Here is a 22095-nt window from a genome sequence, read left to right as displayed (position 1 = left end):
AACGCGCGGGTGTTGGATTCAGGCTCGAATCCTCGGCGCACTGGCTTAGAAAGCAAGTTCGGGGCGGGGGGGGGGGGGCACGCGTCTCGCTCTCGAATGGTGGCGGTTTCTGGAGAGGTGTGAGCAACCCGTTCAAATGCCATTTGGACAGGGGAGTGGGTCAGCTTTACCGCTGCCTTCTCCGAAAAGTAATTTGCTCTGGAGTCATTCCGGAAAAGTCAACCTGGCCACTCTCCAGTCTTCATTCCGCTCATTTAGTGGGGGAGGGGAGGGAGATTGGGAGAATGCTGCAGGGGCGATAAAACAGGATCATTAACGTGGACTTAAGGAGTTTGCTAAACCGAAACTGGCTTCTTGGTGTTTTTCTCTTCTGGAAAAACCCATTCAATGGCACTTCTCCCCCCCCCCGCCCCCCAGTAAAGAGTCTGAAGGTGACACCGCGCCCGCGTTCCAAAGTGACAGACAAGGAGTTTCTTCGGATCCTCGGGGAGCGTATTAGGCCAAGGCGAACGTGTTTTCAATCCGGCTGGGCAAGATGATCCCTTAGATATCTTTTCCATGATTCGGTGAGTTGACGTGTGGCCCACCGCGGCCCCTTTAGAAACAGCACAGAAAGGGTTCTGTTCCTGACCTGAGCTTGGTGTAATGCAGCTGTCGAGTATAGGAGCATATGCCTACCTGAGTCCTTCAAATACTCACTCCTCAGGCCAAGCGAGCGAAATCTTGGAAGCGACTGACCTTCGGGAAGAAAAAAAATCATCTGCGTTTGAGACGAGTCTTCCCGCTTGCTTTCAAACGGAGTGGTTTCTAGGGCAGCGCGCTTAGGGTTGCCTTTTTACTGGACATTAATTGACTAGGATCTGGTAAAAGTGGCATCCCTGGGCTGGATCTAGATGGAGGATTACCTGAGAGTAGGCCCTATTGAATTCAATGGACTTGCTTCTGAGTAGAGTATGTACAGTTAGCTGTGACATGTATCGTTAGACAGGTGTAGTTAGTATAGCACTGTTAGTGGAAGTTAGGTCTCATTGAAATCAGTGGGACAAGTTAGTAATGACTTAAGTCCCACTGATTTCAGTGGCAACTAGCTTATTCTGGATCCAACCTAGAGAGTCCAAAGCACGCCTGCCTTTGACGTTGTTCACACACACACACACACACTTAAACGTCCTGAATAGGCATTTCTATTGAAATGTTTATTCCATCTAAAACAGACACCGTGTAGGGAAGAGCAATGCCCGATAACACTATTATCAATATTTATTATTCAATACATATCCTAATTAATCAATATGTCTTCGCGATGGTGGATGGGGAGCAGATTGAAAGGCTCGATCCTAAACATACCTTGGCGTTAGACGCAGAATATACACACGCACACATCTCTGCATCCCAAGTTTGTCCAAGAAGAGAAGATATCTAAACGAATGCGGAATTTAATACGCGCCAACGCTAGCAGTTATCTATATAGTCACGTGGAGGAACAATAAATACTAGACTCTGTGAGAGTTACCTGCTGGTTTATTGCCATCCACTGAAACCTCTAGTAATGGTATGTATTATATTATGATATTATTGTTAGGTAGCGATCAAACCACAACTCATCTACCCAGCTGGCCCCGGGCATAAAAACTTCAACAGGCAAACGTGGCTTCCAGTTGATCTGGAAGTGGAGCGGTTGCTTTCTGTGTATGGGGCCAAAAAGCTTTCTCTTCTGTCTTTGAGACCGATGCAAAATCCAGCCCAGCTTGGACAAGATCTTGCAAGCAACAGAAATAGGGGAAAGAGCCTCTCCCCAATTTTAAGTATTCAGTGGCCATGTGAGCAATCAGGTCCAGCGGTTGGCCTCTTGGGAGCTGGGGGGAAAAACTCATTAAGGAGTCACCAAAATCACACGCGCGCACACACACACCCGGCATAAGCCAACCTAAGGAAAAAGTTTTGTCCCGCAAATCGGGCGAAATCGGAAGACAAACTTTAAAGCAATCCGGTGATCAGTTTTAAGCTACGGAAGCAAAGGGAATTACTTGAGACTATAATCCGCCACAACCAGTTTACCAAGTAGTTCTTGTGAAGTCGTTGGCACTGCTCTGTGGCATGAGTGCGTTGCAGATTGGGGTAATCCCAACAATCCACCCAGTTAACCTGAAAAACTAGAATTTAAGGGCCCGTGGGATGCAACCTAAATATCATCCTTAAAACGTTTCCCAAGTGATGCTAGTTTAGAGTCACATGCGAAATTCCCCAGGTCTGCAGCCTCATGGACATTTACCCTCATCAGGATAATCCTGTTTAGGACCCGTGGTGATAATCTGGGGAGTTTCACTTGTGAACTGTATGAAACCAAACGAAAACCATCCATTAATCTGATGGACGATCCCAGCCGCGAGAATAAAAGGAAGGCAAAGCCAGTTTAAGGGACACATGTGAAAACGACCCCAAAAGTATAGGGCCGACATTTAAATGGACCGAAGTGCTCTCTCGCCAGGTTCAACCACATTCACGAGTGGCCTCCCCAGACAAGTGTGGGTAGCATCGCCTATATTTTCAATCCTAAAAATCCTTCTCCCACATTTGGAAAATTCCAGCTGGACTTGGAGGAATCAAGCGAAAGTTCTGAGACAGACCCATTGAAAGGAGGGGCATTAAAGTCATCTGGGGTCTCCAAGCCAACGGCTCCAGAAATGGCCAGAGAAAACGCCAAGTCCGTTTTCCCATGAAAACATAGTATTGTCATATTGTCTTTCCCCTTACCAAATTCTAGGCCATTGGACTAACTCCTTCACTGTAGAATCAAATATGTAACAAACTGAGAACTTTCCTATAGTCACCGTTTCCACGCCATGCCGTCATAAAAATCAGTATATGGCAGATGTCCTCTGTGTATATGTATGTTAAGGTATTTGAGTTGTTTGTGTTTCCCTGAAAAATTGCTCCAGTCAAGTTTAATTTACTCTTTCTTCAAAACTCACTGATGATAGGGTTACTGTAACTGGTTTTTCAGTGGGGCTTTTAGATATAAGTTTTAAATATGTGTTTGTTTTAAAGAGATGTGTGAGAAAGCAAGAGATCTCTCAGCTTCAGGAAACTGATAAGAAATATATTATACAAGAGTAACTCCATTGATTTCGATCATGTTGATTTCCATTGGCCTTACACCCCATAAGCGGCAGCGCACCCCTGTCCCTAAAGTAGTTTACAGCATGATCCTATAGTATCTAACCAGAAGACCCACTGAGATTAACAGTTACCCCAGGATAAGTAGGTATAGGAATGCACCTTAGGCATGCAGTCCTATCCACATAGTGGGTTGGATCCAGACTTAGTCATACTCAGAGTAGACCCACTGAACTCAATGGGAGTGAAATTGCTCTTGATTAATTTAAGCCTCATTGATTTCAATAGATCGACTCTAAGTATGACTAAGTCCGGATTCAACCCATAAAGTCCTATTGAGCAAAGTGAGATATACGTCTGAGTAAACAGGCATTGGATTGGCTTGTTAGAATCCTCCATTCACATGCAAGCCATGAAATAATGGAGAAAGTCCACCTTCCAGCACTATCCTAGCGTGCTTACTCGGAAGTAAGTCTGATTGTCTTCAATATGTCTTTCTCCCTGGTAAGTGTGTTCAGGAATCACAGCCTTAATGATGAATATGGTGGGATTGTTATGAAAAGCCGTGCAGGCCGATCCTATACACGGGTTTACTCGCAATTAAGCTGCACTATATCCATTCACAGGTAAGTTTAGGGTTGTAGGCCTTAGAAAGCAACTGTTCTCCCAGAAGTGAACTCGAGCGTGGGCGCTGAGACTTCCAAACTGCCACTGCAAGCAGTGTGGGGCTTTTCCATAGATTTCAGGAGAATGTGGGTGTGTTTGACATGTGGCCTCCATGTCAAACATTTCCCGGGCCGGGAGGAAAACTGTAGAGCAGACTTTGGGCAGGACTTGTTTCCACAGAGGACTGAGCCTTGAGTGGGATGCGGGCGGGGAGGGGGGTCTACTTCCCACCCACCCGGGTGATGTCAATGGCAGAAGGTCCCCTTGATTGGAATGGACCGTGGATTGCACCATAAATCCTGGAAGGAGGCAGGCAGTGATGGAGAGAGAGGAGTGCAATCTGATTGGCTACGCGCTTCTCGGGGGAAACGAGCGACGTTCCCGCAGTCCGGATTCTTTAAAGCAAAGCCGAGCGGGGAGAGAGAGAGAGGGCGAAGCCACTGGGGAGCGAAGATCCTTCCGGGCTTCGGAGAGGGCGCTGTCTCTTTAAGAAATGCGCCGAGCCACCCGCCCGGGAGCGCGCTTGCCCGGACGGGGAGTCTGAGGGCAGCTCCATTAGGCTGCGCAGAGCGCTCGCTGGTCGCGATCTCTTAGCCGGCAGCAGGACGGGGAGGTTCTGAACCTTGGGGAGGAGGGAGCGGGGCCGGAGGCAGGCGAGGAGGAGGCGGAGCTCCGCTGCAACTTGCGGGCGGGCGCTCTCGGGCAGGTCACTCGAGCCTCTCTCCCTCGGAACTAGCCGCCTCGCTCGACTCGCCTGGAGGGGGGCCCCGCTGCCGCTTCCCCGCTTATGCAGCCGCCGCGCTTCGAGGCTTGGCGGCGCCTGTCGGACAGCGAGCCCAGCCCCTCCCAAAGCCGGGCGGATTTAAAGAGGAAAACAGCGACCGTGGCGCTAAAAAAGTAGGCTTCTAGCAGCCCCTGTGGAATAATAATCATCGTATTTTATCTTAAAAAAAAAAAAAAGGGACAACACCACCACCACACAGCACGCGCGCGCGCGCGCGCACAAACCCACCCAGTCGCTTCCGAAGCAGACCACGACTGAGCCTTCTCCTTCTCCTCCTCCTTCTCGCTATGGATTCCTTTAAAGGTGGGATGAACTTGGAAAGACTGCCCGACAGTTTGAGACCTCCCCAGGCTTCCCACGACATGGCTTCCAGCTTCCATTTGCAGAGATCTTCCGAAGCCAGAGAAGCGATCGAGAACTCGGCCAGCGAATCCTCAGACACCGAAGTACCAGGTAAGATCGAGACCGCCCAGATGTGTTGTTGAGGCTGTAGCCGGTGTCCCTGTTGTGTGTGTGTGTGTGTGAGGGGGGGGGGGGGTTACGTAACGTCTGCAGAAAAGGACCTTCCTTCTCTACCAAGGAAAGATCCATCGGAGAAGTTATTTTAGTTGGAAGAAAAGAAAAGAGCTTAGGGTAGAAGAAGGCCATTGAATTCATTAGTCTCGGAATGGGAAAGGACGCATGGAGAGATTAAGGCTGAGAGCCTATACTCACTGGGACTTACTCAGTGGGACTTACTTCCGAGTAGACAGGCAGACGATTGTGCTGCCGGATGACTTTCTTCCATGTATCCCATATGTGACAGTATATTGCTCTCAATATCCACACGAGAAGCAGGCTGTTGTCGTTGTCCGCAGTATCCCCACAAAAAAAGAATGTTTTTGCAGCTATACATTTCTTTGAAAGCTTCCATTCGGCCTGTGGTTTTTACAGAACGCTTCTGAAATCATATCAGCAGTGCTGGATTTATTTTCCAGTCTGGATAGCAGCGTTCACATGTAAAAAGATCTCTCTGTCAAAGGGGGGGGGGGGTTGGCACCGATCAGAAAACAGGATGAGGGGTGGGGGTTGAAGGGGGAGAATTCCAGACCTCGGAATTATATCGGCTGCACATTACACAAAAGTGGCTTATATACAAAACTTAAGTCGTTAAAAAAAAAAAAAAAGATAATAAAGGGGTGGCGGATGCAGATGCTATGCGTGTTTATTCGGCACTGCGATCAGTGAAGTTTACCCGCAGGTAAAAGTGCGTAGGATCGCAGTCTGAAAATGAATGCTACCGTTAAAGTTTCTTTTACGGCGACTTTTGGGTTACTCTCTCTAAATATGTCTGCATGTAGTTGGCCGGTGTCTCATATATAAAAAGGTCCCTCCACAGAAGGGGAGAATAAGATTCTCTTCTGTTTCAGCACACAAGACAGAAAAACCAATGCATGCCTTTAAAGTCAAACATGCAGCAGTATTCCTTGGTTTGAAAATTGCTTCAAATCCTGGGAAAGTTCGCCCATTGGAATTAATAGGACCAACGCCTCGATGACAGATTGTAACCTGGAAGGCAACCCTGCACATTTCTTCCTTCCAAGCAGGCATGCCTGGGATGGCAATAAAATACACAGTAAGAGGTTATGGCTATAATCCTGTGCACCCTTACTCGGAAGTGAAACCCGCTAATACAAGGACACAGCCCAGTTCTCTCTATACCTAATCAGAAGTAAATCCCACGAAGTTTAATGGGGCTTACTCCCAGGTACACAGGATTGCAGCCCATTCTTTTCCCAATTCACACGGGGCTGTAAAACCTCCTGATTGCAATAGATTTCGGTGGATTTAATATCTCTCGAAGGATTCCACTGTGTTTTTATAGTTGCATAGACAGTTGTGGCTTTAATAAATAATTTAATAAATGTATATCCACAAGTGTGCGGAAATAGAGTGGATGGTGTCTAACACACACCCCGACGTATGAGATATGTGTGTATTTGTGTATTCATATTGCATATGTCGGGGGGGGGGGGTTCATACACCATTCACTCTTTATGTTGTGTGTGTGTGTGTGTGTGTGTGTGTATATATATATATATATATAATCCTATGTAATGTATAGGTAATTATACATTACTATATATATATATATATATATATATATGGTTTCATTCATAGATCGATAGATAGATGTATATGTATATTTTTATATCTAAGTTCAACAGACAAACATAGGTACACTACATTTCTACTTAGAATCAGCCTGGTTAGCGCAATTGGAGGACACGTCGGGTGAAGGCCGTAAGCAAGAGCTCTGGGACTCGGAATTGCTGCCTCTAGACCGCCTCACCGAACTCCGTCCGGGCTGCCGCTCTCCCCGAGTCCCTGACATGACCGGGAACGTGGGATTTCGCGGCTCCAGCGCGAAGGCGGCGCCTGGCAGCCAGCTCACGTAGGCAGCCCAGACGCCTGCCCTCGCCGAGGCCTTGCGCGCAAGCGGCGGGGCCTGGGCTGCATGGCCGGGACGTCTCCGCCGCGGGAAAGCGGGGAGGCGTCGCTCCGCCGCGTCGCCCCTCGAACCGCGGCCTGCAAATCCCGCGGGGGCCGGGTCGTCCGCGCCGAGGGCGCAAAGTACCGCGCGCTTCTAAGTGGGGGAATGTGCGGAGGCCAGTTAAGCCGTATGGGTGCTGCTGCGGTTGGAAACCGTATGAGAAGCCCGTTGGAGAAGGCCGCCTCTTCCTTTGTTCAATGAAACGGGCAAGGGGGGATCAGTCAAAGGCCACGATCGCAATCTCCTGGATGGACGAAGGGCGCCCGGAGGCGGCGGAGGATTTCCACAGGTCTCCTGTTTCGCCTTCCTCGCACCTCCTCGCCTCCCTTCCCATTCCAGCCTCTTCGCCACAAGCCTAAAGAAACGCCTCCTTCACCGACTGCCAAATTGTCCCCGTTTGAAATCCTTCCCCGACGCAGCTAGGAACCCGGTGGCGGGATTTTAGGAACCTACAATGAAGTCTGGCAGTTTGACGGGGCGGGGGTGGGGAGCAACTGGGCTAGAAGGGGCGTCTGACATCACCAAGGACGCTTTTAACGAGGCCAGTGAGTCCCAGGCCTTGTTTGCTTTGCAAACCGCTTACTGGAAATCGAGTGGCCATCGGAGGTGCAGTAAGGCCATTTACCACTTTGGGGTTTCCATTTAACCGTTTGAACTCACCTAGTTTCCTTTCAGAGATCCCAGATGAGTGCAGCAGTAAGAGAGAGAGACTTAAAACCGATGACCTGAAAAAGGGAAGGGGGGTTGGAGGTAGTTTATTTTGGATTTCCAGTGCATACAATATCCTCACAAACTGGTACATAGAATACATTCGGGGAGACTAAGGCAAGTAGAGGAGGATTTAGGATCAGTGTCCGAGATACAAACCAAAGTGAATAAAATTTTGTTTGCGTGCCTCCTTGAAGTGTATACACGTTCTTGTCTGTATGTGGTTTGTGTGTGTATAATACACACACAGCACACACACTTCCTTCTCTCTGTATAGAGTGGCACATGTAGTATCTATATTTTTACATACGCCTGATCCAGCCAAAGTTAAGCTCTTTGAGATCCGCTCTCATTTCAATAGGGAAGTTAAGCGTGTAACTTAATCTGCACCGTTGAAATCAATGGGACATAAAGAGCTTAATTTTGCATTGATCTTGACCTATGGTTTTCTCTCTTTTTTCAATTAAAAAAATATTAGTGTATTATACACATATTTAGGCACACATTCAATTACAGTGTACATGTGGCAATGCATACAGAAATAAGCTGACCGTCCTAAGTAAATTCCATAGAAGGGGGACTTCAAATAATGGCATTCAGTGTCAGGATGTAAAGAAAACATAACTTTATACCAAATCCCTCTCACACAGTACTATACATACACACAATAGTCCATGGGCTGAGATCCACGGTGCCTTTATTCTATAACTCTTCTCGGACCAAAGCAGTTTATTTTAACAAGGTTACACAAAAGAAAGGCATTGTGGAGTATATGAGTTCTCGATTGCAGCCTGATGGTGGGAAGTATGTACAATTCTAACTGAGGGATTTGCACGTGGATTCCTATTAGCATATTGCGATAGACATGCACAATACCTAAACATAGATGAAGGCAAGTCTTAGTTCTATAAAATCAGAGTGGTTCTGCAATAATGAATAGATCTATTAATCCAGAATAATTAACAGATAGCACAATTGTAAACATTTCTACTCAGAAGCAAGTCCAGATGAGTTCGATTATACTTCTTCCCAAGTAAGTGCCTATAAAGGTACCACTTGAATGACTTCAGGGTTGCTACACAATCTGGTTAAGGAGAAGTCCTGAGGTTTAAAACGCTCTTCCCTCAAAACATTACAGGAAGGAATCCCTTGGAAGTCTCTTTGGAGTAGGGGTGGGATTTACTTTTGAGTAAAGATGCATAAGATCGGGTTAGAAGTCTGCCGCGTTAAAATAACTGACTTCTACATAAATGCGTCAACATCACAGAACCCTACGAAGTTCGCTGCCATCAAACTGGGCTATTTAGATATCTGTGGTAACCTTGCAATCCTATACAAATCTACTGAAAATCAGTCCCACTGAGTTCAATGAGGCTTACTCTATGGTAAGTAGCCATATAACTGCAGCCTAGTTGCTTTTGAATAGATAAGAAGCCATTGTTCCCCTTTCAATTTTTTCAAGATTGTAGAATAACCTATACTCTTATAAAAATGCACTTTAATTAATTCAACAGATGTACTGGTATTCTTAACAATAAACAAAAACTGGGAGCAATCTACAACCAAGTTAACCACCATATATGCAGCACGATCCAATGAGTTTTAACTCGGAACCAAGTCAATTAAATCCGAGGAGGCTTACACTCAAATTGTAAACATTGGATCACTTCTTGATCATTGAAATCTATGGGACTTTCAAGATCCCAGTTAAGTGTGCTTTTAGATTTCTCCCACCCAAGCCAGCGGAACATAGAAGTGATCTTGTTCTGGAAATGTTTGCTCCTTGACTTGCAGTGAAATCTTATACATGTCTACTCAGAAGTAAAGACCATTGGGTCCTCCTAGTAAGTGTGTATAGTGTTGCAGCCTTAAGATTGTAGATTGAAAGCAGGGTCTTCAAGCCTATGAGGAAAAAAAAGCTATAGCCATAAGGCTATAAAAGTTGTAGCCATAAAGATACAAGTAGATTTTCGGGTTTGTGGGGAAGTGTACATATAAATACAGGTCTTCCACTTGGAACTGTAAAACATTCAAATAATATCCGAATCCTTATTGAAAAGTTTTGGGTAGGTGTTAGGGTCTACGATGTTTTGTTTTCTTGCCGTTCTGTTGTTCTTGGGTTTAAAAAAAACCCCAAATTTTACACAGCTGAAAAATCGATTGAATGCAACTGTCCAACATTCCCAAAGTATATTGCCTTTATTTCAGTTTTATGGAAAACCTCATTTTCTGGCTAAGTAAATACTAACATGGGGGAGGGAGGATTTTTTCTTGATATTTGTTGTTTTGCCCTCTGGACATGTCCAAAAACAACGAAAGAACTAGCGATGAATTTCTTATTGAGAGAACACTGACTCCGAGATGACTAGTAAAGAAAATTTTGTGCATCTTTCCCCCCCTTTTAAAATGTCTTTTCTTTTTTAAAGACAAAGTCCATTTACACACACACACACACACACACACTTTTAGCTTTCAGAATCTTCTGCATTAAGTAGGAAGGTTAGATCAAGCTCCGGGTTTGATTGGCCCTTAATGGAAAAAATGCTCTGTCCTCAGTTGTGTTTGGTGAGCCTTTCTGAAACTGACGAGCTGATTCCAGTCCAGAAGTGCTCGCTGTTGAGGAACGCTGTACACAATTTAGGGAAGGTTTTGGCCACAAGAACAGCAATTCAGACTCCCGCGTTATTCAGGCTCTGGGGCAGGGCTGGTTGCGATGTCTTGGGTTTAGCCGGTCAAGAACAGCATTTTGACTTTTCTCACTTAAGACTGCGTTTTGTCTCCGTGCGCTTGGCCCTTTGGTTTCCAGAAAAGGAGCGAAGTGGCGTGCAGAAAAGCGACGACGGGAACGCAGATGACCCGGCGAAGAAGAAAAAGCAGAGGCGGCAAAGGACTCACTTTACCAGCCAGCAGCTGCAGGAGCTGGAGGCCACTTTCCAGAGGAATCGCTATCCGGACATGAGCATGAGAGAGGAGATCGCGGTGTGGACCAACCTCACCGAGCCCAGAGTCAGGGTGAGCCGCGCTCCGCTGTTCGCGTCTCCGAGGATTCTCCTGTCAATCCAGCCACTTCCCCGGCTGTCTGGAGACAGCTCGAAGTCAGCCCGTAAAAAGTCTAGCCGATTGCAAGCTCCCCAGGGCGCTCTGTGCCTTTGACCAGACACTGACTCGGAAGTAAGTCCCACTGTGTTCAACTGGGCCTACTCCCAAGTAAGTGTGCAGAGATCACGGCCGTATTGCCGGCCCAAGGGTGCTTAGGATCGTAGCCTTAAGACCACTTGCTTTAAAAATCCAAGACACCGGCCTACAAAAGAGATGACATCTAAGGGAACGGGGGAGCGCCGGTTCTTGGAGGAGGAGGAAGCGAGCAGGGAAGTCTGGTGGGAGAAAGAGGGACGTTTAAGGGGGGGGGGCTTCCCCCATTCTTGTCATTCTCACCTAACTTCGGTCAATTTCACTCTGTGCAAGGAAGACCTACGGGCGGGGGAGCACCGTGGAGTAAGTATCTCGGTGTCTGTCATTAGAATGTGGGACCTTGACTGCTCTCTCTCTCGATACAGAGCCCGAAGTCAAGAGGCCGAATGCTCTTTATTTAAGGCGAGGGGAAGAAAGTTTTCGTGGCGCAGTAATGATGGCAGTAAACAAAATAAAACAAGAAGGACCAGGGTTGAGCTCGGCCTGAATAAGAGGCCTATGCCGGGTGCGGCTGCTTGCTCTTAACGCTCCCCAGTTTAAACGCCTCGGCCCAGAAAAGCCAGCCGAGGTCAAGACTGCGATCCTCGGTACCCTTGCTTGGAAGGGAGTCCCCTGGGACAAAGTGAGACTTACTTCAGAGTAGACCCGCAGAGGAGTTGTCCCAATGAAATGGAACGGGACCTGTAGTTCAATGGTTGCAGCCGAATCCCAGCCATTCCTACTGAGAAGTAAGCCTCGCTGGCTAGCGCCGAGGAAGTGCGCGTAGGATTGCGGTCTAAATTTGCGCTCCCTCGTGGCCTCTTCCTCGGGAGTAAGAACTCAGTGGGATTTGCTTCCCAGTCAAAATGGCTCCACTCTGGCTCCAGGCCTACTTAGTTCGAAGCGAATGCCGTGGCAAACGGTGCCACTTCATTGCCGAGCAAGGATGCCCCTACCCAGGGGGCTGAAGCAAGCTGGAGCCTTGGAAGGAAATCCCACCGAAATCGGAATCTGAACAATCGCGAAGCGTGTGCTAACCGGCGCAAGGGGAACCGGCGCGCAGCAGGCCTCTGTAGGGCTGAGCGATTTGGGCACCGTCCTTTCCGGGGGGAAGTCCGGCCCGCCACTGCAGGTCCGAAGCATGGCTCTTCGGCCCGTGCGGACCAGGCTACCTCATCGATGCGTGTTGCGGGCTGCGCCTTGGCAGCTCGGAGGAGTCCAGGGGCGTCAGTGCCCTCAAAGTATCTGGGATAGTCTGCGATGGGGATCGGCAAACGGAAGGGGGGGTCCTTCTCCGGGTAGTTTATTTAAAATAAAATCACCCCCAACTCCTCTCCATAATATTGATTAAAAATAACAATAGCCCTTGTATTGGGGGCGGGGGATGCCAATTGGCTCGCTAACTATTGTCCTCTTTGTTTGTGTGGCTTGGGGGAAAAAGACTTGGCCAGAAGAGAGGCATCGTTCAGGATTTACTGTTGTCCCCTGGGTTAATTAAATGCAGCCATTTAATACCAAGCAGGAAATCTATTTTCTCTTCGGGGGATTGTTGAGAGAGACAGACAGAGAGAGAGAGAGATGGGGGGGCATCCGGGCTTTATGAATGCACTCTCTTTCCCGGGGCGGGGGGGGGGGAGCTCGAAACACAGAAATTAATTTCGCCCTTAGATCTAGAAAGCCGGCGACCGCGGGAGGTTCCCATGCCGCTTGCTGGGGAGTCTTGGCCTCAGCTACAAGGGCGGAGTTCGGTTGTGCGGTGTATTCTTCGCGGATTTCATAAGATGCTAGGCTAGAGCTGAGTTGAAGTGAGACATTTCCGGAGACGTGCAAATAGAAACAGATCAGGGCAGAAGTCTAAACTTTAGTTCATTCTGTGTGTGAGAGAAAGAGAAAATAAACCACTGGAGGCCAGCGTTATCCCTCAGCTTAATCCACAGAACCATCTGAAATGCCATGATTCGTTCACGCTAGATATTACTGTCTGTTTCACTTTCTGGCGTCTAGGCTGCCTTCCCCATATCTAAAGATCGGAAGGCACCTTTAGGCAGAATGCCAGCCTCATTCGCTTTCATCGGACAAGTTTCCGTGGGCTGCGGGTAATGTTAACAGGATAGACAGTCGTAGGGACCTTGTATTTTACACTCTGCACTCAATAATTGTATTGCAGAAGAGGTTGGTTTAAAAGAAATTAGAGCGCTGGCTTCGATTTTACGGGGAGGTATTTTACCTCGGGCCTAAAATACTGGGCACGATACCAGCTAGAAATAAGGGCTTCAAAGGCTGAAGTCCGGCGTGGAAGTCCTGTTGAGTTCAGTGGAACTTAATTCCAATGCACAGTATTGGACTGAATTCCATTGAATTATGTGGAAGGATTAGGCTGCAATTCCAATTCAAGTTTATCTGGGAATAAACAATTTAATTCAATGGGACTTACTTCGAAGTAGACATGTATAGAAGTGTGCTATCAAACATATACTTAACCCTTGTTAGGGAGCAAGCTCCGTTGCAATCAGTGAGACTTACTTCTGGGTAAACAAACTTCAGATCACACTATAACTTCGGCTATATCGTGTCCATTGTATGGAAATAAATCCCAGTGAAATGAATGCTACTTGATATGTTGGGCTCAGGGTGCTATAATGATGTGTGAGTGTGTGAGAAAGATGTATGAAATCCCTAAAATCAAGTGGGAAACCTATGTGAAATCTAGGTAATATTTCCTGTGGGGTTAATTTTCTTTTATTTTGTCCACCTGTTATAGTAATGTATTGGTTCTTTTAACACTAACCGCCCGATTCACAAACTTGGTTTTTTAGTTGATGGACCGGCCATCCTGATGATGTCCAACTGATTTCAGTAGAGGTTAATTTCAAGCAGATGGCCTTTAGACCTCAGGGTTAGGCTAAGTACATTCCGCTGGAATTAAAGCAACTTCAAGTTCAGTGTTTAGGATCCTGGTGAGAGTCCCATTGCTTTGGCTTTAAATGGGGCGAGTGCTGTGGTGAGCGCTGTGGAGCACAAGTGTAAAACTGAAACAAAACAAAGCAAAATCACACTTTCCACCCAAGGGCATTTAACTGCAAACATGACGTAGATTTCGTTGAAATCAATGGCTCTTTCTTCTACGTCCTGGGCGTATTGATAGGGGCTCGCTACCACAGTAGGTAGAAAGTGTCAATAGATGAAACTCAGCGACGGGGCTGGGTTCATTTGGACTCCCAAATCAACAAAGTCTGTGTAGACACAAGGACTTTTAGAACTGTTCTTTACGGGGCTCGTCCCTACAACTGCGGGGGTTGTTTGTTTTTGTTTGGTTTAAAGCGGCCAATGGCAGACAATAACCTGCCGTGGGGGAAGGATTACCATTTTATTAGACTTTCTCCTTGGGTTTTTTTTGCCCTGGATTCTTACTGCATTGGATTCGTTTAGGAGTTGCCCCCCACCCTTCTTAGTCCAGGATCTTTCCTTGCATTGTGTTTTTAGTAGGAGGAATTAGTCCTACTAGCGCTGGAGGTGTGGGTGTATTTAACCCCTGCTGAGTATAGTTTGCTAAAGAACTACAAGAGATTCAAGGCGATGTCAAAAAAGCCCATCGAGTTGAATAGTTCTCATGTGTTGTGTCCTCCTAAAGCCTCTCCGGCTGTAATCCTATACATGTTTAGACAGAGAGAGACAAGTCCTACAATTCCCAGCATACCTCCAGCCAGCATGTCTGGCTGAAGGAATGCTGGGAGTTGTCGGAGTTTTTCCTGTCTAAACAAGCATAGGATTGCAATCCTATCCATGTCAGACAGAAAAAAAGCCCTACAGCTCCCAGCATCCGCCAGCCAGCATGGAAGTTGTAGGACTTTTTCTGTCTAAACATACATAGGATTGCAGCCTTAATGGGCCCTAACTGGGGACCACGCGGAAGGGGCTGATGATACACCAGAGAAAAAGTTATTGGGGATTACATAAAATCAACTGGGGAAATGTACAGGAAAACCCAGTTGAATTTCTCCCGTAGACGAGCACGGTCCCCCACGCAGATCAGCGCGGATCCTGTGCATGTTTACTAAGAAACAGAGGTTCAACTAGGTCTGAACCTTGGGACCAAAGTCCAGGGACCCCACCCCAAGTGACCACCCAGAGAGCAGCAGGCGGTGGGGGCATCAAGCCAGCAGAAGCAAGCTCCATTTTATTCCCATGTTGTCATGTTGTTGCTATGATTTATGTGAGCTGAACATGGAAAACTGCACATGGTCAGAGTGTTATTTTTATTTATTTATTTTAAATCAGGGTTAGCAAACAGGTTTTCTCGGAGGTGGTGTTCTAACGTAACAGGAATGTAGAAGCAGTTCCAAAGCATGGATGGTTGGGGTGGGGTGAGAAATGTTAGTTGTGTGTTCCACAACTGAAGTAATGCACACGGTCATCTGACGTGGAGCTATGTTGGATCATTGAGTCCAGGGGCGAAAATTACCTAGCTGCACCACTGCAAAGAAGGAGGAAAGTGACAAGAGGTGCAATGGGACTCCCAAGTAAGTCCCCATAGGATCGCAGCCTTTCATCACCATTCTCCGTTCAATCCCTACGAAAGCTTCCCGCGTCTCCCAAAGCGGGACCCCGAAAAGGGGGCGGCTGATTTCTTTCCAGGCGAGCGACCTTCGAACCAAACAGCATAGGATCGAAGCCTTAAATTGGCTTGAGACAGGAAATCCCAAAGGGCTCAACTTTTCCCCCCAGAACTGAAATTAGACTTCACGCACAATCCTATATACGACTAATCCGAAGTCAGACCCACTGTGTTCAATAGGATTTACTCCTATAAGAGTGCAGCCTTAGGCTACAACTGAATGTTGCAGCTCCTTACCCATTGGGACGTCTGATTAGACTGAGATAGCTTTGCGATGTTGAGGAATTTAGTGACAAAGCCCACCGAAAACTTTGGGGAGTAAGTACGTTTGGAAAGAAAAGGGTATTTTTTTTGTCGCGAAGAGAAGGATATTAAAGCTGCAGTCCTAGTCCCACTTACTTGGGGGTAAATCTGATTAAACTCATTGAGACCCATTGAGATTAGTAGGAGGTGCTTCTGTTTTAAAGATGGACGATCCAGCCAAAGTTAAAGCATTTTTAAGCCCAACTGATATCACGGGTGGGGGTGGAGGGCTATGCACATCCTATTCATACTTGTTTACTCAGTATACTACCAATGTGTTCCAAGGAGCATATTTCCAATTAGTATGTATAGGATTGCACCCTCAAGGCCCGCTTAACTACCCCGTTGCAGTCAATGGAGCTTAATTACGGCAGCATCGGGTCCTCTGTAATTCTTATTCTAATTCTGCGTATCATTTTCGGAAATTCCACTTTGTCCTATACAAGTCACTGAGAGCAGGGCAAAAAACCTAGGGCTACGATCTTACCTGGGAGGAAAGGCTATTGAACTCAGGTGCCAGTGAGTAAACATACATAGGATGACGCTCTAAAGAATGGAACACGGCGGGTGTACTGACGAAGTTTCCGACCTTAATAACCTTGTCAAGGCAATCGGTCCCAGTGGCAGAAAATAAGGACCATTTACTTGGAAATGTACCTTGTATCTTAGGTGGAAAAATTTCAAGAAGCCCAATAATTGCCTTTCCTAGAGCTTTTTTTTCTGGTTCCTCCACCACCCCCAAATCCACCCCTCTCCACTTCTCACCTTTCTGTAGATATATTTTTTCGGACCCGCCCAATTCTAGTTTAACCATCCCAACTTTAATTTGTTAAGAGGGCCTTCCTTTAAAATGTCTAGAAGCCATCATTAAAACTATTAGCTTCCTTTTCAGGAAATTCCTGTCTGGAAGCATCTTCTGAGAAGGGAATTACAGGTTTTGAGGACATTGCCTTTCTTCGTTTCCTCATTTATATTTATATACTCTTTTATACTCATATACTCTTCCCCCTCTTCCGTTTTTTCCCCTCGAAATTTTCTTTACTGTCCTCACAGTTTAAGACTAGTTTATTTCCCCTTAAGCCCCCACCCACCAGAAAAAGCAGCAACCGCTTCTAAATATCAGCCACACCACCCACCCGTTAAGAAATTGATTTTATAATCTATATTTAATTTATAAGTTGGACCCAACAATCCTATACACACTTACCTGGGAGCACACTGAACTCCGTGGGACATACTTCTGAGTAGACAACAATAGGATTGTACTGTAACACCCCCACCACCACCCCTGAATAACAGAACAGCCTTTTCACCTTCTGGGGCTCTGGCTTAAGGAAAATACGCTTCTGTAGAAAAGAGGCCTCGACTCCAAAGTTTGGTTGAGTGAGGTCTTCTATCTACTGGTTTGCCTTAGCCAGCACTTTAAAAGATCACAACCCACCATTAATACAGGCAGTTACGGAGGCCGATATTTTCCAGCGGGGAGGGGGAAGACATTTAACCTGGTGCAGAAACCACGTGGATGGCGCCCAACCTTCCATTAGATCTGCAGCAGCCTCTCTAACAGGACGCTAAACCGGATCCGGCTGTGTCCTGCTTCGGGTTACGGGCTGGGTGGCTTTTCCTGTTCTCTAAGCCCTGGATTTTTATGAAAGGCCACTCAAAGCGTTTTCCTAAAGATCCACTTTCCGAAAATCTCCCATCAGATTCTTCCCTCCCGGTCTGTTTAGAAAAAGAAAAAGGAAAAAAAAAATTATTCCCTCCCGTTCCTCTCCACCAACAAAGCTGTAAATGCTTAATATTAAATGTAAGATGCTGCCTTTATTCAAAGACAAAAGTGGTAGGGGGTAGTTGGCTGGCTCTGTGTTGACCTTGGACCAGCATCCCCTAACTACAACTCCCATCTTGCGTGGCAATTGGCAATGGTGGGGGGCTGATGGGAGTTTTGATCCAAAACATCTGGATGGCATCAAGTTGAGGAAGGCTACCTCACCCATACTAGTCCAATTTCCCTTTTATCATCTGTATGGAGGGGTTGTTGTTAAAATAGTGTTAGTATAGGACAAAACAGATTAGCCATCCTATCCAGGACTTGATAGGCCACAACGTTTGGACTTGTCAGTAGTTAATATTGAAGGGAAGAGAGAAAATGAAATTTGGAGATCATCCATAGGAAACAAAGGAGATACCTGGCTAAGCCTGCAGGAGGGGATTTATCAAGGCCCAAGTTCCTATATTGCTGTATGGCAACTATAGGTCTTATTGCATGGTACTCCAGAGATATGTTTATGAATAGGGCTGGAACCTATTTAATGGGGGTGGGGGCAGAACAACTTTCTCTGGAGCTTTTTAAAGGTATAGGAAAGAAGGAGAGCTTGTGTGACAAATCTGGTCCCCACCAGACACACACACCCCTTTTTACAACATGTCCCTGTCCAAAAGGCATACCCAGACTTGTTCAGACATGACCAAGCATCTGTAGTGTGGGTGGTGACAGCAAATACCCCTGTATAGGCAACTGAGGGTGTCTTGCAGCTTTTCCTATTTTGCAGGGTTTTCTGTCTGTCACACAGCCTCGTCCAAGGGACTTCCAGAACTTTACATGTGTCTCCTCTTCAGAATTCCTCCAAAGGCACATAGATTGAGGTTTTGGAAATATGCATATTCATTGATTAATAAGTTAAAAACTATATTTTATCTAAAAATCATTAACTGGCTCCCAGCCACAGTTTCCATAATTTTTGTTCCTTTTGGAGGAACAGAGTTAGAGTGGGCTGGGGAATGGGGGGAGGTTGAAGGCCTTCTCCAGCATATCAAAATATTGCATCCATAGTTTAATTTTCTGCAATGTGGCAAACCTCCAAAGCCTTCTCTGTTCTGTTGAAAGGTTGATTGAGTTGAGCAGTAGGAATATAGGGAAGACTGCCAGTGAAGGAGAGATGAGCTCAAAAAAAAAAAAAAAAAATCCAGTGAGCAAGTCATGTTGGTCTGTAGCAAAAATATGATTATAGATGCTATGGAACCTTTTAACACAGACTTTCCCAAACTGGCACCCTCCAGGGCTACAACTCCCATAATCCCCAGCCAGCATGCCTAATTGTCATGGATGATGGGAGTTGCCATTCAAAACATCTGGAGGGCCCCACATTGGGGAAGGTGGCCCTAGATCATGTCAACATAAGTTTGAAGATGTGCAGATCTATACTAGCTGAATAAGCGTGACCAGCTTTCAGTCATGGGGAAACAGTGGGAACTGGCTAGTCAGTGATGTGGGGTGAACATTGGCACCTCTTCTTTTTCATAGAAGAGTAACTTTGAGCCATGTGCAGAGTGCTTTTCCCTTAGGTTGTCACCTTTTAACTTCAAAAAGGAAAGCAACACGAACACTCATAAATGTCTATCGTGTGTGTATTTGTTCCACTTTTTAACTTCTCCTGGCCTCTTGTGTCTTGAGGAGCAGGAATTCAACAGGTGATTCCTTAACCTGACATGGAGATGCAACAATTAGCCATCCATTGAACAGTTCCGGGGGGGGGGGGTTCGACTCCATGTCTTAATACAGCCCTCCTCAACCTGGTTCCCACCCCCAGATGTTTGAGATCACAACTCCCAAGATTCCTGATCACTGGCCATGCTGGGTGGGGCTGATGGGAGTGGAAGTCCAAACCATCCGGAAGGCCCTAGGTTGGGGGAGGCTGCCTTCATGTGCAGCATCTGGCTGGCCTGAGCGTGGCTAGGTAAAGTTCTTAGGCGCCACCGGTTGAACTTCTAACGTTATAGGCGGGAGGCGGGGCTGGCAAGCCTCACGCCGCGCAAGCGGTGGGGGCGCACGCAGAGCCGGCCCACCTCTCAGCCTGCGGGCGTGCCTCGTGTCTTCTCCTCTCCGCCCCGCAGGTGTGGTTCAAGAACCGGCGCGCCAAGTGGCGGAAGCGGGAGCGCAACCAGCAGATGGACCTGTGCAAGAACGGCTACGTGCCGCAGTTCAGCGGCCTGATGCAGCCCTACGAGGACGTGTACGCCGGCTACCCGTCCAACTACTGGCACGCCAAGAGCCTGGCGCCGGCGCCGCTCTCGTCCAAGAGCTTCACCTTCTTCAACTCCATGAGCCCGCTGTCGTCGGCCCAGTCCATGTTCTCGGCGCCCAGCACGCTGCCCTCCATGAGCATGCCGTCGTCCATGGGCCACTCGGCCGTGCCGGGCGTGCCCAGCTCCGGCCTCAACAACCTGAGCGGCTCGTCGCTCAACACGGCCATGTCGTCGCCCGCCTGCCCCTACGGCCCGCCGGGCGCCCCCTACAGCGTCTACAGGGACACCTGCAACTCCAGCTTGGCCAGCCTGCGGCTGAAGTCCAAGCAGCACTCGAACTTCGGCTACGGCAGCCTGCAGAGCCCCGGCTCCACCCTCAACGCCTGCCAGTACAACAGCTGACGCGCTTCCCCCGCCGGCGAGGGCCCGCGGCTGCGCCCGGGGGCAGGACGACGCTCCGGAGGCGGAGCGAGGCGGCGGGGCGGGCCGGCCAGCCCTCCCGGGCCGAGGGAGAGGAGGGCGGCGGCGGCGGCGGCGGCGGCGCCCGAGTCGAACCTAAGTACATGGATGAGTTGCAATTGTTTTTCTTCTCCTCTGGATGATGCGGGTTTTGTATGTGTGTTTACTTGAACTTGCACAGGACTTTCTTCTGTAAGCGTCCACTTTATACGAGAGAATACGGTAACGGTTGGGCGGGGTTGCGGGGGCGCAACCGCGAGAGTGATGGTTTTGGAGAGCTGTGGGTGGGGCTCTTCGTGGTCGCGGGTGGGGGAGGAGGCGGGGTCCCGCGTTTGCTCTTTCTGGGAGAGAAAAGGGGGCGGGGAGCGTGTCATTCAGCAGGAACGGGGGGGCGGGGGCTCAGATATTGAGGATGAAACTCTGCGAGCAAATTCTCCATGGCGAGGGTCAACCACTTCAGTAAGGTTCTGTTCATCTATTTGCTTAGCCGTTGAATTACGATGTTGTTTTTCCAATGCGTGACTCCTGGTGAGATTTGTTTCTTTAGCTGAAAGCGACGAAGATCGAGTCATTCCGAGCACTAAGCAGCTGATAAGGTTCCTACCTCTTTCTCTCTCTCTCTCTCTCTCTCTCTCATTTATTCCCTCCCAAGACTGCAGTATCCTTCTACTTTCCTCCCTTTGAAAAGGAACTTTACAGAAACCTCCCCCCTCCTTTCGAAGTCGTACCCTGATAATCAAATTATCATTCATCCTTATTTAAAGGGTTGGTTTTTTTTAATTTAAAAAGGAAAGAATTCTCCTAGAGAATCTACGGGGGTGGGGGTGGGGATTTAAAGACAGAGCAAAATGTTGATGATACTGCATCTGAAATAAAGGAGTAGAATAGCCTCGCAGATGGAGAAAATGTTTGAAAAAGTGACTTGTTTTTCCATCCCTGAACAAAAAGCAAGGAACCCAAACAAGAAATCTTAAAGGTGTTATGATGTAAATGTAGATAATACTTAAAATGAGTTGTTTTTGTTGGCAAATAAAAAAACTATGGAAATGAATATGATCTTTAAATATTAATACGCATACAAAAACGCATATGAAGTTTTCTTGCAAACATATTTGTTGCTTCTTTCTGTCGATACTTATTACCTGTAGATGACAAAGAAACATAATATAAAATGCACAAGGTACTTCTTTCCCAGTGTATTCCCACCTGTGGTAACCGTTACGCTGGATGTTTCAATAATGCTGTTGTGGAGGATGCAGTATATATATTGTTTTATAAGTTATGTTTTTGTGATTTTTTTTTCAAAATTAAGAGCATGGGAATAAAAAAGAAAAAACCTCTTAAAACGTTTTTAGTCTTCCTTTCTAGCTATATTAATGTTTAGACCCTCCTATCTAATCCTGGAGGATATTTTAAAAGATGACATTCCACACTGCAATCTGCTGGTTCTGGTTTTGTATTAATTTCATCAGAGAACTTTGATTACCGGGCAGTTTAAAAGGGCAATAAATTAAAAAATCATAGAATGAGCTAAAAATGTAAACATTGCTATGACAGCTTTCTTTAAAATAAAATTATAGTGTCCTGTGCATAAATTGAAACACTACCACTTCGACCCTGAATACATTTTCACAGTGGGATTTACTCCAAGCCATTAGCTTAGCCTCCTAAATACATTCCTTGGAGCATAAATTCCAGGGAATTTGTTTCCAA

General features: G+C 47.0%; 1 protein-coding gene across 2 annotated transcripts in view; it reads left to right on the top strand.

The window, feature by feature from the left end:
• The window catches only part of PITX1 (paired like homeodomain 1), a 50091-nt gene extending 28373 nt beyond the window's left edge, over positions 1 to 21718 (top strand). The window contains exons 2-4 of one of the 2 annotated variants that reach the window (XM_084838936.1): positions 4871 to 5020; positions 10615 to 10820; positions 19792 to 21718. In XM_084838936.1, the coding sequence (XP_084695062.1) occupies positions 4876 to 5020; positions 10615 to 10820; positions 19792 to 20325 (885 nt within the window). In that variant the 5' untranslated portion in view covers positions 4871 to 4875 and the 3' untranslated portion in view covers positions 20326 to 21718. Of the gene's footprint in view, positions 1 to 4854; positions 5021 to 10614; positions 10821 to 19791 lie in introns of those variants that run through there. The other variant, XM_084838935.1, reaches the window with a different exon arrangement.
• The last annotated feature ends 377 nt before the right edge of the window (positions 21719 to 22095 follow it).

The sequence above is a fragment of the Heloderma suspectum genome, chromosome 2 (assembly GCF_057233095.1).
Source record: "Heloderma suspectum isolate Gila_16-S chromosome 2, 16-S_ref, whole genome shotgun sequence".
Classification (NCBI taxonomy): Eukaryota; Metazoa; Chordata; class Lepidosauria; order Squamata; family Helodermatidae; genus Heloderma; species Heloderma suspectum.
Note: the sequence above shows the minus strand (reverse complement) of the source record. Positions and strands in the feature narration are given on the sequence as shown.